The following is a 16,550-nucleotide window of genomic DNA, read 5'->3' as shown; positions in this document are numbered from 1 at the left end:
ATGCAGGATTCATTTTCTACTTCTATTTTCCCAGTGATTTCTAATGTTCATTGAGAGGTTACAAAATGGTTTATGATTATATATGTCGAACTTGACAACCACAATCCATATCTTAGTCTAAACCAAAAAAGAAAAAAGGCTGGAAGATGATGGGGGATAAAAATAGAACCTTAAATATAATCAAGACCAAAATGTTTTTTAACATGCTCTGTCCTGAGGTCAGCATAGAACATTCATAATGTTTTTATTCTAGTTCTTTTTCCTGACTTTTTTATTTAAAAAGGAAAAAATTTAATTGGGTGTACTCAGAACTTCCATAAATTTCTTTCACTGTCCTAGGTAAAATAGCTGAGACTATTGCAGATTTCTAAATGAAGACATAGACCTTTAATGTGTGACAGTGATCATAGTGCTACAACCTAGGATATAACTGATCCTCCCAATTTTAGCCCAGTCTCCATTCTCTCAAAGTGCATGTAAGTTGCAACACCTGAGCTGTTTCTAACTCCCTTTGGTTCTGTAGTCACTAGTCCTGCACCTAATATTCTCCTCCTTCATTCCTATACTTTGTCAGTAAGATACCAGAAGCTGGAAGGGGGTTGATAAGGGGGATAGTGGTTACAAGAAAACCATAATGGAATTGCCCTGGGAGGGAGCAGAGACTTAAAGTATGTCTTGGTTTTACCTGAATTCGTCTAGGCTTCCCTGAATAAAGGACTTTCTCATTTGTTCTCTAGCTAGGTTTGGGAATATTTTCTTGACCTTTATGCTTCAAATTAGCCTTGCAAATTGGCTCAAAAAATATCTTAGCCTTCAAAGATGTTCTTTTAGTTTCAGAATTATGGATCATTCCCATGCTTACCCATGCCTGCCGTCCCTGTCATTAAGCAGTGAGAACAGGAGACACATACTCGGCATAATTTAATAGAAAGATCATGGAAATCAGGGGGCAGAACTGATTGTATTTGGTGTTGGTTCAATATTTGATTTCAGAAGTACCTCCTTTAAAGTCCCCCCACCCCCAAGGCCCTGAAAGTATAAACATAGATTAATTTGCATCATGGTTTGAAATTGGGGGGGTTGTTTCATTTCAGTGCTGTTGTTTGCCATCAGAACTGAAACACCAGATAGTCACTATGATCTGCGGTACCTAGGGGTTTCAAAGCATTGTTTTGAAAAAAGAAAGACACAAGTTTTTGAGGGTTTTGTATTCAAAACTACAGAAATGTAAGGGAGAATACATAGCTAAAGAGAAAACTGCCTTTCTCACCTGCTCACCCTTGCCTGGTCCATGCTGCTTGGGTGGGAGGCTTGCATGCTTGGCAGGAAGTCCTAGTCACCCTCCAGCTGGTGTGGCCCCTGAGCCTTTGTCCACAGTGGGAGCATCACCGTTTCCTTTCACCCTGATGGAAGTGGAGGCATGGTCTAGCTGCTTCGCTGAGTTGGCTAGTGCTTTCACCTTGATCCTGTTGTAAGGGTGTTTTATGTCTCTGTTTTTGCTCCCAACTTTTTTTGGGTGGCCTTTTCCTGTAGTATGCCCTGGAGATGCGAGATTTTCCTCTGGCAGCAGGAGGCACGCACCCAGAGAATGCTGGAGCTGCAAGGGGAAAGGACCCACTTCCACAGCAGAGAAAAACAAAGAGGAAAAAGACATACAGGCAGCGAGCGCTAAGGGACGCACCCAGCAAGCAGTGGGCCAGTGCCACTGCCCCCAGCAGCTGTTTCTGCTGCAACCCGAGAGGAACTCGGTGAGCCTGTCCCGTTTGTGACTGCAAGCTCAGGATTTCAATCAATGCATTCCAGTAACCCTAAAGTGAGGAGCTCTCCATCAGGAAACACACAGAGGTAAGGGCTGGGGCCTCTTCCTGCAGCCCCTTGGGGATGCCATAGGCATACCATGAACACTCATTGGTGAAACAGTATGTTGAATTAGAAGTAAATGAAACCCAAATGGGAAAGGAAGAGAAAATAGACTAGTAAATAGTAATATAAGAGTAAGCAGGATACAGTGTAATCAAAGCTTATGTTAGAGTTTTCCTTTGTTATTCTTTTGTCCATCATTCCCTGACCTCTCCACCCACCTCCTTGCCAAAGCACAAACGAAAGGACCATAGAGACCAACCAGTACCGTCTGCCCAAGTTGGCAAACAAGGAAACTGAGGCCTGGAATGGTGAGGAAGCCTAACGTCTTAGAACTAAAACATTATTCCCCGGACTCCCACTGTGACACTTTTTCCTCGGTTTCGCAGTAGTTAAATTGTTACTTTAAAAGAATTTTGTCCTCACTCCCTGAGGGCAGTGGTTGGTTTATCTGCTTTGGTGTAATACTGCTTGTTGGGAGGGATTAGTATCCTGGAGGATTTCCCTAACCTGACAGTCACCAGCTCCCGTGCTCTTCGGGACCAGCTTGCATTTTCCAACAGGGAAGTGAGGCTCTCCTACAGCTGTTCCTTGTCATCAGCCTTGGGGGTGGGTAGTATTTTGATCTTAACGATGCCTGTTTGTTTACTCTGAGCTAGTCTTAGTGTAAGAGTCACTTCTCTGTGTACATAGAAACCGTTGTCCTTTATTGACAGAAGCCCTGGAGATGGGTCCCCATGTGACTGTAGGGTTCCTGAAACCTGGCAGGCCACTCTGCTTGATCCTCCTCTCTGTTGATAGCTCTGAGATGGGATCAGGGGTGGCGGGAGCAAGTAAATGGCTGAGGTGAATCATGGGGTGGTTATTTTAGTCCTAAGGGTCTCCTTGACCCCCAATAGAAACTGCCTCTCCCTAATTTGTGCTGACCAGCTGTATCTGGTGTCTGATCTTCCTTTGTTATTTGTTTCTTTTAGTAGCCCTAAGTCAAAGCAGGAGGTGATGGTCCGTCCCCCTACAGTGATGTCCCCATCTGGAAACCCCCAGCTGGATTCCAAATTCTCCAATCAGGGTAAACAGGGGGGCTCAGCCAGCCAATCCCAGCCATCCCCCTGTGACTCCAAGAGTGGGGGCCATACCCCTAAAGCACTCCCTGGCCCAGGTGGGAGCATGGGGCTGAAGAATGGGGCTGGAAATGGTGCCAAGGGCAAGGGGAAAAGGGAGCGAAGTATTTCCGCCGACTCCTTTGATCAGAGAGATCCTGGGACTCCAAACGATGACTCTGACATTAAAGGTATGTCTATAAGATCTTTGAGACTCAGAGGGAAGTAGGTATACCTGAGGGAAGGCCTCTGACATTCGACAGAGGCCAGAGAGCCTAATATCAGACAAGTGGGGAGAGTAGGTATCAGATTCATGAGTTCTCACAGTTTATGATGGAACTATTTCTTCTCATTTTGTTGCTAACTGAAGAATTGTTTGGAACCTCCTAGTTGAGGAGTTCTTGCCCTTAAGGATGCAATGGTTTAGGGGTTATGGTAGGATGTTTCACAGGCCTATCCCTGTTCGTACACGTTTCTGGCCTCTATGCTGTTTGTACTTTAGTTTCAAGCCAGTTGCTCTAGTTTGTCTGTGCCAGTGGCCCCCACTGGGGTAGTTTTTCTGGTATCCCCTTCTCTTCTCCATCAGAGCAATCCTTCAAGGCTTGGGTCTTGTGTTCTCTAGTTGCCATTTTGCCAGACTTCAGACACAAGAAGAAGCCTTAATGGCCCTGGCAGTAGTCCAGATTTGTTACAGCTGATTTTAGTGTAGCAGGAATGAGTGGCTAACAGATGTGTAGAGATTTGGCAGGCACCAAAATGGAGTGAGCCAAGAATGGTATGGGACCAACAGCTGTGGTTTTAGGCTTTTTCCTCCTAGTATAAGACCAAAAGTCTTAACTGTAGGCCAGAACATGAAGTTAGTATTCAAGGAATGGAAGTATGATTTTCCAACCCAAATTAGAAATGGAAACTTGGGTGATTGTTTCTCCCCCTCTTCCTCCCCTCCTCCCTCAAGTATTTTGGCAGGCCTGCTATGAGTGCCAGCACTATGCTGGGGGGCCATGGTCAGCAAGATAGAAACAGCTGTTGTCCTCAAAGATTTGAATGCACCTAGAAAGCTGATTATTAGACAGTTACAGTAAAATATGATAAATGCTGAAATAAGAGAAGTTAGAGGGCTGTGAGATCCATCCCCAGTTAAGTCTAGGAGGTTTCAAAAAGGTTACCAGAAGAAGGGACATTTACACTAATATATGAAGGAGGTGTAATAGAGAGGTAAGGAAGTGGGGGAAGACTGCTTTATGGTTAGTCATCTGAGAGAGAAGAGTATTTGAAATGTTATGAGTAGAAGAGGTTTCCTCTTAGCAAGGTGGTACCTCCTTGAAATTCTCAAGGTTGGTTTGTGTTGTGATGCTATATATGTTGGCAGAACAAAGGAAATTTTATTCTTTCTATGACGAGTCATTTTATTATTTTAGAATGTAATTCTGCTGACCACATAAAGTCCCAGGATTCCCAGCACACACCACACTCGATGACCCCATCAAATGCTACAGCCCCCAGGTCTTCCACCCCCTCCCATGGCCAAACTACTGCCACAGAGCCCACACCTGCTCAGAAGACTCCAGCCAAAGTGGTGTATGTGTTTTCTACTGAGATGGCCAATAAGTAAGTTGATGGCTGTGTCTTCCTGTTGGGCAGGGCTTGTCTGGGGACCTAAGTTCTTATTCCCATTGCAGATTGGGAATAACTTTATTATCACCTAAACTTAACAGTACAGAAAGAGATAAAACATAAAACCTCCCCAACCCAAACTCCCCCAGAGGCAACCACTGATAATACATCCTTTGCTTCCCTTTCAGAAATTTTTCGTGCTTGTACAAATATACATATATATATCTCTTTTTCTTTTCTTTTCTTTTTTTTTTTTTTGAGATGGTGTCTGTCTCTGTCGCCTAGGCTGGAGTGCAGTGGCGGATCTCGGCTCATTGCAGCCTCCACCTCCTGGGATCAAGCAATTCGTCTGCCTCAGCCTCTTGATTAGCTGGGATTACAGGAACCCGTCACTACACCCAGCTAATTTTTTGTATTTTTTAGTAGAGATGGGGTTTCACCATGCTGGCCAGGCTGGTCTTGAACTCCTGGCCTCAGGTGATCTGCCTGCCTCAGCCTCCCAAAATGCTGGGATTACAGGCATGAGCCACCGCGCCTGGCCATATATACCTCTTTTAAACAGAAGAAATTGATTGCACAATACACAGTTTTCTGCAACCTACCTATTATTATTTTCTAAACAACACAAGTAACAAATGTCCATTCTAGAATAATTAGAAAGTATAACTAAAAATTAATATCTCTGGAATTCACAGAGATAACTACTGTAAACATTTTTATATATAAATTTTTGGTGGATGGATGCATCAATTTTTATTTATCAGAATTGTGATTATACCCTACATATGGTTTTGTGACTTTTTTTTCACTTAAGATAAAAAGTGAATCTTAACAGCCTTAAACTATCACTAGGTATTGTACGATCTCATCTTCCCCCTTCTTGGGTTGGGATTTTGAACTCGGATTCTCTATAAAACACCTACCACAGTGGATTGGTTTCAGGAGAAAATCTTGGTTTTTGTTTTTTAATGCCTCTTTTGGGATTTGCTAATGGCTGTCTTTTAATTTTAGAAGTTTGATGATAAGTGGTAAATATAAATAATGAAACATGTTTGTCTTGATTTCTTCTTCAACATTTCTGGTGGTTCTTTATATTCCTTCCTCTCCCTTACAAGTTTATTGTGTGGTTAAAGTGCTTTGGAATTACAGTTAGTGAAATAGAAATAAGTTCTAGTGTGTGCTGTCTCTTCCGTCTTTGCAGAGCTGCAGAAGCTGTTTTGAAGGGCCAGGTTGAAACTATTGTCTCTTTCCACATCCAGAACATTTCTAACAGCAAGACAGAGAGAAGCACAGCGCCTCTGGTATGTTGTTTCAGAAACTAAGTAATGGTTTAATGATTCTACAGTGACTGCAAAGGAAAGGAGGTGGTGAATTTAATTGATAGGAAGGTAGTCTTGATGGCGTGAGCTGTGTTCTTGGCATTTAACCTAATTCTGGCATTGTGGGGCATTAGGCATATCATACTATACTAGCCTTTTCTACGAGAAAGCTGGTAGATTGATGAATTACTAGGAGGAAGAAGATGCAAACTAAAAGAGGAGCTATACAGATATCTTTGGGTTTCCTTCATGTAATCGTCTCTGGGAAAATCTAAATTCAGACCCTGTGTACAGAGCAGGTTTTTAAAAAATAACACTCTTGAGCTAGTTGAATAACAAAGAAAGAACAGAAAAAAAGCAACAATTAAAACTTCTAGAGTACATGATGACAATATCATAATCAGAGCCTCATTGACTTTCAAAGTGATTCATATTTATTTCAAAGTGATAAGACCATTGAATGCTTTTAATTGCTTGATATTTGTAAAATTGTAATAAATGTTAGTCTGTTTTCTATCTGGATCTTAAGCACCTGTTATAAACTCCATTAGAAAAAGCATACAGTGGCCGGGCGTGGTGGCTCATGCCTGTAATCCCAGCACTTTGGGAGGCCGAGGCGGGCAGATCACGAGGTCAGGAGATCGAGACCATCCTGGCTAACCCAGTGAAACCCCGTCTCTACTAAAAATACAAAAAATTAGCCGGGCGTGCTGGCGGGCGCCTGTAGTCCTAGCTACTTGGGAGGCTGAGGCAGGAGAATGGCCTGAACCTGGGAGGCGGAGCTTGCAGTGAGCCGAGATTGTGCCACTGCACTCCAGCCTGGGTGATAGAGTGAGACTGCGTCTCAAAAAAAAAAAAAAAAAAAAGCATACAGTGGATATTTTAATGCATGTAGCTTACCAAATTGAACCAAAAGATACTTATTGTATCTGGCATTGTCAAGCCATTGCACCACATGCTATGGGGGATACTAAGAAGTTCAAGACACAGTCTCTGCTTTCAGGGAGCATGAAATCTAATACTGGGATGAGTCTTAAACATGGGAAAAGTTAATTGACAATAAATGATCAAAGTGACAATTCAAGATAAAATAGGTGACATCTTTCCTATTTTGTGTATCAGAAAAGTCTCCTTCTTTGTAGACATAAGCAGAGTTTAGGCCTTCCTAAACTTAGAAAAGGAATTTCACATTCCCCATGCATCTTGACTGCTCAAGGGTAGAAGATGCATACAATTATATTTAAAATGCTTATTGTCCTGGAATGAATATGGTACAGTGCAACTGAAACCAACCTTTTATTGACTTAATGGCAGTTCTTAATACCTAAATACCTACACCTACACCTTCTCTGGTACTAAAATCAGGAAAGGAGTTAAGGAAGGAATTGGGAATAATCCATTGTTCCACATCTAAATGTTTTCTGCCATCATGGTTTCCTTATATGAAATCAGTATCCACCCGCAACAAACAAAACCTGACCAACAAAACCAAACTTAAAATGGCACTAGAAGGAAAATCAAGGTGACCTCTACACTCCAGTTAGGAGTGTGGATATGAAATATACTTTTGACTGTACAGAATCATACAAGATTCAGCCGATCTTACCCACACAACTCAATACCTATAGGCAGAAGTGCATGGATACCTCAAAATCCAACATTTATATATATATTCACAGAATATAAGTGCTCAAAGATATGTTTTCATGTGTATACAACACAAATTGTTCATATGCAGAGATACACATAATTATTTGTTTACATATTTGCACACAGGTAAACATTCCAGAGAGTAGGTGAGGAGGTAAGAGCCTGAAGGGTTTGGAAATACAGACTGGATTAAGCGAACAAGTAGGAGCAAATGAACACGAAAAAAGGGTCTGGAGAAAGGCCTTTGGTGAAAGGTCTCTGAGACAGGGTTTATAGATCAAGCTCTTCTGTTCATCAGTGCCCTCTTACATTTCAGCAGTGCTCTTGGTTTAGACCCAGAACATATACATCTCTCTTCCAAACATTCAAGGTGTCCATGTCACCTATTGTAGGTGACTGTGCTTCTACCCTGGATTTAGTATAGCACTGGTACTTAATAAACAATAATAAGGCAGTCATCCAGCATATTAAAAAAGGGCAGTCTACTGTCTATTGGAAAGAACAGTTCAAGAGACACCATGAGCTAGGTAGCCTCAGATTTCTCCACAGAAGCTTCCTGCCTGCAGATTATCTCACTACAGTTAATGTACAAGTTCTTATCAAATGTGGAATCAGTGATCACAAACCAAAAACAGAAACCAGAGATGTCAGGCCCCCTGGAAACTCCAGGAGGGGAGTGCCTCAGTAGTCACCCTGCCAGAGGAGATGTTGAAATGGAGCAGCCTTACCTGCTTCCTCGGCTGGTAGAGTACAGAGCTGCAAGTGACTTACGCTTTCTCTTTCAGATGGCAACATCAGGCCTTTTGATTGACAATGAGAAGTCTACATACCCAGTTATACTTTCAGGGAAAAGAAAAAGGTGTTAGGTACAGCCTCCCACATACCAAGAAACTAATCTCTGTCTGAATCAGAAACACATAGTAGACATGTGATATCAAACCTGTTCCTCAAAATAGATACTGAAATGTATTCACTTTGGCAGAGTGGCTCTCCCCTGGCATACTTTTAAAGTTATTGAAACCTAATCTTCAGCAAGGGAAAGAGGATACCATTTGACAGTAAGTTTAAAAAAAAAAAAAAAATCAAAATGTCTCCATGCCCAAAAGAGGGTTGTACATGAACAATTTCTACAGCCAGTGTCAGTTAGATTTATGTGACTGGGGACAATTCCTTTATAACATATCTTGCTCTTTTAATTGCCCTTCTGTTCAGTTTACTAATGATTTTTAAACTATTTGTTTGTCTTCAGAACACACAGATATCTGCCCTTCGGAATGATCCGAAACCTCTCCCACAACAGCCCCCAGCTCCAGCCAACCAGGACCAGAATTCTTCCCAGAATACCAGACTACAGCCAACTCCACCCATTCCGGCACCAGCACCCAAGCCTGCCGCACCCCCACGTCCCCTGGACCGGGAGAGTCCTGGGGTAGAAAACAAACTGATTCCTTCTGTAGGAAGTCCTGCCAGCTCCACTCCACTGCCCCCAGATGGTACTGGGCCCAACTCAACTCCCAACAATAGGGCAGTGACCCCTGTCTCCCAGGGGAGCAATAGCTCTTCAGCAGATCCCAAAGCCCCTCCACCTCCACCAGTGTCCAGTGGCGAGCCCCCCACACTGGGAGAGAATCCCGATGGCCTATCTCAGGAGCAGCTGGAGCACCGGGAGCGCTCCTTACAAACTCTGAGAGATATCCAGCGCATGCTTTTTCCTGATGAGAAAGAATTCACAGGAGCACAAAGTGGAGGACCCCAGCAGAATCCTGGGGTATTAGATGGGCCTCAGAAAAAACCAGAAGGGCCAATACAGGCCATGATGGCCCAATCCCAAAGCCTAGGTAAGGGACCTGGGCCCCGGACAGACGTGGGAGCTCCATTTGGCCCTCAAGGACATAGAGATGTACCCTTTTCTCCAGATGAAATGGTTCCACCTTCTATGAACTCCCAGTCTGGGACCATAGGACCAGACCACCTCGACCATATGACTCCCGAGCAGATAGCGTGGCTGAAACTGCAGCAGGAGTTTTATGAAGAGAAGAGGAGGAAGCAGGAACAAGTGGTTGTCCAGCAATGTTCCCTCCAGGACATGATGGTCCATCAGCATGGGCCTCGGGGAGTGGTCCGAGGGCCCCCCCCTCCATACCAGATGACCCCTAGTGAAGGCTGGGCACCTGGGGGTGCAGAGCCATTTTCTGATGGTATCAACATGCCACATTCTCTGCCCCCGAGGGGCATGGCTCCCCACCCCAACATGCCAGGGAGCCAGATGCGCCTCCCTGGATTTGCAGGCATGATAAACTCTGAAATGGAAGGGCCGAATGTCCCCAACCCTGCATCTAGACCAGGTCTTTCTGGAGTCAGTTGGCCAGATGATGTGCCAAAAATCCCAGATGGTCGAAATTTTCCTCCTGGCCAGGGCGTTTTCAGCGGTCCCGGCCGAGGGGAACGCTTCCCAAACCCCCAAGGATTGTCTGAAGAGATATTTCAGCAGCAGCTGGCAGAGAAACAGCTGGGTCTCCCCCCAGGGATGGCCATGGAAGGCATCAGGCCCAGCATGGAGATGAACAGGATGATTCCAGGCTCCCAGCGCCACATGGAGCCTGGGAATAACCCCATTTTCCCTCGAATACCAGTTGAGGGCCCTCTGAGTCCTTCTAGGGGTGACTTTCCAAAAGGAATGCCCCCACAGATGGGCCCTGGTCGGGAACTTGAGTTTGGGATGGTTCCTAGTGGGATGAAGGGAGATGTCAATCTAAATGTCAACATGGGATCCAACTCTCAGATGATACCTCAGAAGATGAGAGAGGCTGGGGCGGGCCCTGAGGAGATGCTGAAATTACGCCCAGGTGGCTCAGATATGCTGCCTGCTCAGCAGAAGATGGTGCCACTGCCATTTGGTGAGCACCCCCAGCAGGAGTATGGCATGGGCCCCAGACCATTCCTTCCCATGTCTCAGGGTCCAGGCAGCAACAGTGGCTTGCGGAATCTCAGAGAACCAATTGGGCCCGACCAAAGGACTAACAGCCGGCTCAGTCATATGCCACCACTACCTCTCAACCCTTCCAGTAACCCCACCAGCCTCAACACAGCTCCTCCAGTTCAGCGCGGCCTGGGGCGGAAGCCCTTGGATATATCTGTGGCAGGCAGCCAGGTGCATTCCCCAGGCATTAACCCTCTGAAGTCTCCCACGATGCACCAAGTCCAGTCACCAATGCTGGGCTCGCCCTCGGGGAACCTCAAGTCCCCCCAGACTCCATCGCAGCTGGCAGGCATGCTGGCGGGCCCAGCTGCTGCTGCTTCCATTAAGTCCCCCCCTGTTTTGGGGTCTGCTGCTGCTTCACCTGTCCACCTCAAGTCTCCATCACTTCCTGCCCCGTCACCTGGATGGACCTCTTCTCCAAAACCTCCCCTTCAGAGTCCTGGGATCCCTCCAAACCATAAAGCACCCCTCACCATGGCCTCCCCAGCCATGCTGGGAAATGTAGAGTCAGGTCAGTATGCTTGCATCCTCACAGTTGCACCTAGTAGTTGGAGACTGCTAGACCTGATAGTTACTTTAAGAAAACTGGTGTCTTGAGTACACAGACAGAGGAGGCAGTCTTTGTTGAAATGGCCATATTTGTGGCAAGGTGCATAATCAGTGCTTCCATGGGGTTATGCAGAAGTGTCCAATCAGCAAAAAATACATATGTCAGAGAGACTGTTAAAAGGAAGAGGGGAAATGGGGAATGTGTGTTGGGTTCACAGAATAATTTACATTCACACAATGAACAAATGCAATAAAATGTCTTAACAGTGGATGAATGTGGCTTCTTTAAATACTGGACCCACTGCAAGGGGCTGCCCTTGAATCGAGATTCTGGGTATAATCCTAAGCAGAGAGAGGGGAAGCTGCTGTAAGACTTGTGTGGTTTTTGTAAATACCTGTTGGCCACAGAAACAGTTACCAAAACCTTCTCCTTGGTAGACCACTGTTTTCACAGATCAGCTACAATTTAGGAGGATTTTCTTCCTGGGAGAGATTCTTGCTGCTGCTGATGGTTTTGTGAGTGGGACTAGAGGTGGTCAGTGGTGCTGTCTCCACCTGAGAAAGACTAGAATCAGAGCAAGATAGAAGATTTATTCTACCAGCCTAAAGTGTCTCTCTGTGGGGTAGCAGTTCACTGAAGCAGTACAGTGGAACAGCCCCCTCAGACCTTTTTGGTTCAAACATCTTGGTTGTGGAAATTAATCAAGAATGCGTGTAGGGTGATGTTGTTAGTACCTGGGGTTATATCACTAGTCTGGCTTCATGGCATACTAATACCTGAGTCGAATTCTAAACTGTGATTGGCAAGGGAAAGAGATCCACTTATTTCACATTCTATTCAGTGAAATGGTTGTCTGTAAACCGTATTTTCCCCAAGCTTGAACTAATATTTCTAACACATTCCTGGTGTGTTTGTCTTCACATCTGCTGATCGGTCATGTCACCTCCATATCACACCGCGGTCTCCCTCTGCACTCACACAGAGCTTGACTAGAAGATTGATGATTTGTGTCTGGGATCTAATAACACTGTCCTGTTCATCTGTCTCATTCCTGGCCTTGCTAGTTCATAATCATAGGGCCCAATACCCTTCAAAAGGAATCTAATTCCCTGCCCGTTTTGTTTTATTTTGCTTCCTTTTAGGTGGCCCCCCACCTCCTACAGCCAGCCAACCTGCCTCTGTGAATATCCCTGGAAGTCTTCCCTCTAGTACACCTTATACCATGCCTCCAGAGCCAACCCTTTCCCAGAACCCACTCTCTATTATGATGTCTCGAATGTCCAAGTTTGCAATGCCCAGTTCCACCCCGTTATACCATGATGCTATCAAGACTGTGGCCAGCTCAGATGACGACTCCCCTCCAGCTCGTTCTCCCAACTTGCCATCAATGAATAATATGCCAGGTAAGAAATCAGAAAGGCAGGTTGTGGAGTGAGTGCTAGACCAAAGAGAAACCTCTTGAAGTGTTTTCTCAATGGCTATACACCTGAATAGGTGGAAGTTCAACAAGTAGAAAAAATCTTCCATCTAAGGTAGTTTCAGTAGAACGAAAGTGTCTTGACTAGAGGAAGATAATTTCTTATTAGCTTGATTCTTTATTTGTTTGTAAGAAAGCAGGTTTCTTTATAGTTCTGATGCTTCTGTGTACCTGGATGGTTTTGAGGGTTTGTTGTTTTTGTTTTTCTCTTTGGGTCCTCATGTAGCAATATAGAGAGCAGTTTCTAACAGGCTGATTGGAATGTCTTTAGTTCTCAAGTATTTTTTTCTGGAAGAGCAGCCTCAAACCACAAGCAGCCACAGGATTTCAGACAGCGGAAAGCCCCTGTTTTCTAGAGAAGCCTTTTTTTTTTTTTAGGACTAGGGAGATAATAAAATTCTTCCCTTCCCTACACATTCGGTACACCTTCATTCCTATACCCCCCCCTCACCTCGACTCCTGCCACCTGACTGACAGAAAATGATCAGGATGGTGAAAGCGATCAGCAAAGAGACCGTGACTTTTCAGCCATGAGTTTCTGGTTCCAGTTCTATTCTGATTGTTACGAGTGTTCTTTATTTATCAGTAACTCTAATTAACCAGGTTAGTACATGTACCAGGAACAGCATAAGGCCCCTGCCACACTTGGTGGTAATTCCACAGAGAGACCAAATACTTCAGTGTCCCAGGGACTGTATTAGAATATGTTACTTTCCTTTTCTATTAAAAGTTATTTCTTGAACATTTCATGTAATCTCGAGTTTTAAATGCTTTCTCTATAAGGCACTTATAAAATAATGCCAAATGCCAATTGAAAAATGACCTGTTTAGTTTCTTTGTTATGATTCCTGATCATTGGGATTGTAGAACTGATTTCTCCAAAAGGACCGTACTTGAGTCATTCAGGCAAATTGTTTTCTTCTGTATTAAATATCTCCAATGAGGAAGGCGAAACTCACTTGTGTGCTAATTTATAACTTTTCACACATGAGAATTTCTCCCTTGCTATCTTCTACACACTCCTAAATCATACAGTTTAAGACTCAATAATATATTGTCCTGTAGAGCTCTTGGTTTGTATGTCCCCAGATGTATTATGATCTTATTGATGGCAGGGATTGTGTGTTGTATGTTTTCCCAGCATTATACTATGCACATTGGATGCACAATAGTTTTTTTGTTAATTTATTATAATTTTTCTGAGTTGATTTTTGGTTAAGTTGATTCCTTTGATATCTTTATTTTTCTAGGAATGGGCATTAATACACAGAATCCTCGAATTTCAGGTCCAAACCCCGTGGTTCCGATGCCAACCCTCAGCCCAATGGGAATGACCCAGCCACTTTCTCACTCCAATCAGATGCCCTCTCCAAATGCCATGGGACCCAACATACCTCCTCATGGGGTCCCAATGGGGCCTGGCTTGATGTCACACAATCCTATCATGGGGCATGGGTCCCAGGAGCCACCGATGGTACCTCAAGGACGGATGGGCTTCCCCCAGGGCTTCCCTCCAGTACAGTCTCCCCCACAGCAGGTTCCATTCCCTCACAATGGCCCCAGTGGGGGGCAGGGCAGCTTCCCAGGAGGGATGGGTTTCCCAGGAGAAGGCCCCCTTGGCCGCCCCAGCAACCTGCCCCAAAGTTCAGCAGATGCAGCACTTTGCAAGCCTGGAGGCCCCGGGGGTCCTGACTCCTTCACTGTCCTGGGGAACAGCATGCCTTCGGTGTTTACAGACCCAGATCTGCAGGAGGTCATCCGACCTGGAGCCACCGGAATACCTGAGTTTGATCTATCCCGCATTATTCCATCTGAGAAGCCCAGCCAGACGCTGCAATATTTCCCTCGAGGGGAAGTTCCAGGTCGTAAACAGCCCCAGGGTCCTGGACCTGGGTTTTCACACATGCAGGGGATGATGGGCGAACAAGCCCCCAGAATGGGACTAGCATTACCTGGCATGGGAGGTCCAGGGCCAGTGGGAACTCCGGACATCCCTCTTGGTACAGCTCCATCCATGCCAGGCCACAACCCCATGAGACCACCAGCCTTTCTCCAACAAGGCATGATGGGACCTCACCATCGGATGATGTCACCAGCACAATCTACAATGCCCGGCCAGCCCACCCTGATGAGCAATCCAGCCGCTGCCGTGGGCATGATTCCTGGCAAGGATCGGGGGCCTGCCGGGCTCTACACCCACCCTGGGCCTGTGGGCTCTCCAGGCATGATGATGTCCATGCAGGGCATGATGGGACCCCAACAGAACATCATGATCCCCCCACAGATGAGGCCCCGGGGCATGGCTGCTGACGTGGGCATGGGTGGATTTAGCCAAGGACCTGGCAACCCAGGAAACATGATGTTTTAAGCTGCTAAGATTGGATGTGCCGATCCTTGTCAAGATGAGATTCCAGGTCCTGAGAGCTGCTTTGAGGGAGTTCCAGGAGTACTTACTATTGGTCATGCAATAGGAGAACAGAGACCCGAGGGCTGCTTTGGGGGAGGGGGGAACTTGAGAATGTATGGATTTACCTGAAAACAAATTATTCATTTAATCAACAGGTGTGTTTTTTTTAAGATTTATTTTTTAAAAATTATTTTTGTGGACTTGGGTATCCATGATGGCACCTACTTTTGGGAATCTGTAGCTGTGCTTTGAGAATTGCCATCGGTCATGTGTTGCACCGTTCTCTGTATGTTTACGTCCTTTGGACTGGCTTCTCCCAGGATTCTTTTCTGTTTTTGTTTTTTTGATTTGGGCTTTATTTTTTTTTGTGTGTACTGTACTATATTGTAAAAGGGATTTTAGCAGAGACTTTAGTCTTTGGGGCAAGAGGAGAACAGGAATGCTGGGCTGTTTACTTTAGGTGGAGAATCCATCTTCAGACCTTTGGACTATTTTCTTTCAACTGCAGTGTATAGAAAAACCAAACTACGACCTCAGAGCAGAGTATTAATTGAAAAGCACAAAAAAAGGAACTAAGTTCAGCGAGGGGTGGGGGGAGGGGGGAGATTTTTCTTTTGAAAAATAATGACTCTTAGGACATTTGTTTTTCAGTTCAAGTGCTCTTCAGCACTGTCTGTCTCCCAATATACCAACCCACTGGCAGATTTTTCTCGTTTTCTCTCTCCGATTTTGCTGTCTCCTCAGTTAAGTGTTTCCTTCCTTTGTGCCCCCCCGCTGGTGACCCTCTGCTTCCCTCTCTCTTTCCCTTTGGCAGCTGCAATACACAGTGTTATTTTGGGGAAATAAATCTAGCAAAGCCTCACCTTCCGTGCCGAGCATCCTCTTGGCTCTGAGAGGGAAAGGTCTGTCCTTGGGATGCTCTCTGGTCTTTTTTTCCCCGTCTTTCTCTTTCCCATCATACCCTTCCCTGCCCACCTTGTTTTCTGTTCTCCTTTTATTAGGAATTCCCAAGTGAATTTTATTAATGTGGGAGTGGAACAGATGCTAAAAGCTATCCAGGATTTTGTTTCTGTTTGTTTTAAATTTTGTGGTTCCTTCCCTTTTCTCCCCCTCCCATGCGTAAGATGTTCTGTGTAACCTCCATTAAATTTGGTACAAAACCACTCGCCAGAGCTGTGGTGTCAGAAAAATAAAATATATTGTTTCTTACAAAATTGAACTGCCTTTTTTGTTCATTTGGATTCCTGATAGTTTAGTATTGGGCATACTGGTTGCCATGTGACCCAGAAGTGTAGACTCTTTGTATTGGAGTTGATCAATAAGGTGATGGTTAGGGAAAGCAAATAAAAGTACCTTCTCAAAGCATATTCCATGCTGTTAAGGAATAACTATTCATGCAGGTTTATTCTGTACTGTTCGTATCTCAGTCATGAAATACTCGTTATAAGCAGAAGAGCAACCCTGGTCCCACTGCTGAACTTTACCTCTAGGGCAATTAATGGTCTTTATTAGGAATGTTTGTGAGAGCCAGTTTAGTGGTATGCAGTAATTAAGAAGGCCAAAGGTTGTATGTTTAGTTATTTGAATAAGCTA

At 44.8% G+C, this 16,550-nt stretch overlaps 3 protein-coding genes across 3 annotated transcripts in view; 2 read left to right on the top strand and 1 right to left on the bottom strand.

Moving 5' to 3' along the window:
* The window catches only part of LOC129015142 (neuroblastoma breakpoint family member 11-like), a 2,260,169-nt gene that overhangs the window by 1,558,305 nt on the left and 685,314 nt on the right, over positions 1–16,550 (bottom strand).
* On the top strand, positions 1,546–1,752 carry LOC129015467 (uncharacterized). Its single transcript, XM_055019505.1, has one exon. The coding sequence runs from the start codon at positions 1,546–1,548 to the stop codon at positions 1,750–1,752; it is 207 nt and encodes a 68-aa protein (XP_054875480.1).
* BCL9 (BCL9 transcription coactivator) lies at positions 1,718–16,171 on the top strand. Its single transcript, XM_054452690.2, has 7 exons — positions 1,718–1,845; positions 2,835–3,151; positions 4,379–4,568; positions 5,776–5,875; positions 8,793–11,034; positions 12,216–12,476; positions 13,801–16,171. Exons 1-7 carry the CDS (start codon positions 1,793–1,795, stop codon positions 14,916–14,918), a joined length of 4,281 nt encoding a protein of 1,426 aa, XP_054308665.1. The 5' UTR covers positions 1,718–1,792; the 3' UTR covers positions 14,919–16,171.

Source organism: Pongo pygmaeus, chromosome 1 (genome assembly GCF_028885625.2).
Source record: "Pongo pygmaeus isolate AG05252 chromosome 1, NHGRI_mPonPyg2-v2.0_pri, whole genome shotgun sequence".
Taxonomy (NCBI): Eukaryota; Metazoa; Chordata; class Mammalia; order Primates; family Hominidae; genus Pongo; species Pongo pygmaeus.
This window is presented reverse-complemented; position numbering and strand designations above follow the sequence as displayed.

Excerpts from the sequence above, each read along its gene's own strand:
- BCL9 (XM_054452690.2), top strand. The coding sequence starts at position 1,793 with ATGCATTCCAGTAACCCTAAAGTGAGGAGCTCTCCATCAGGAAACACA. Across the intron at positions 3,152-4,378 it reads CGATGACTCTGACATTAAAG|AATGTAATTCTGCTGACCAC; the intron begins GTATGTCTATAA and ends TTATTATTTTAG. Across the intron at positions 12,477-13,800 it reads ATCAATGAATAATATGCCAG|GAATGGGCATTAATACACAG; the intron begins GTAAGAAATCAG and ends TTATTTTTCTAG.
- LOC129015467 (XM_055019505.1), top strand. The coding sequence starts at position 1,546 with ATGCGAGATTTTCCTCTGGCAGCAGGAGGCACGCACCCAGAGAATGCT.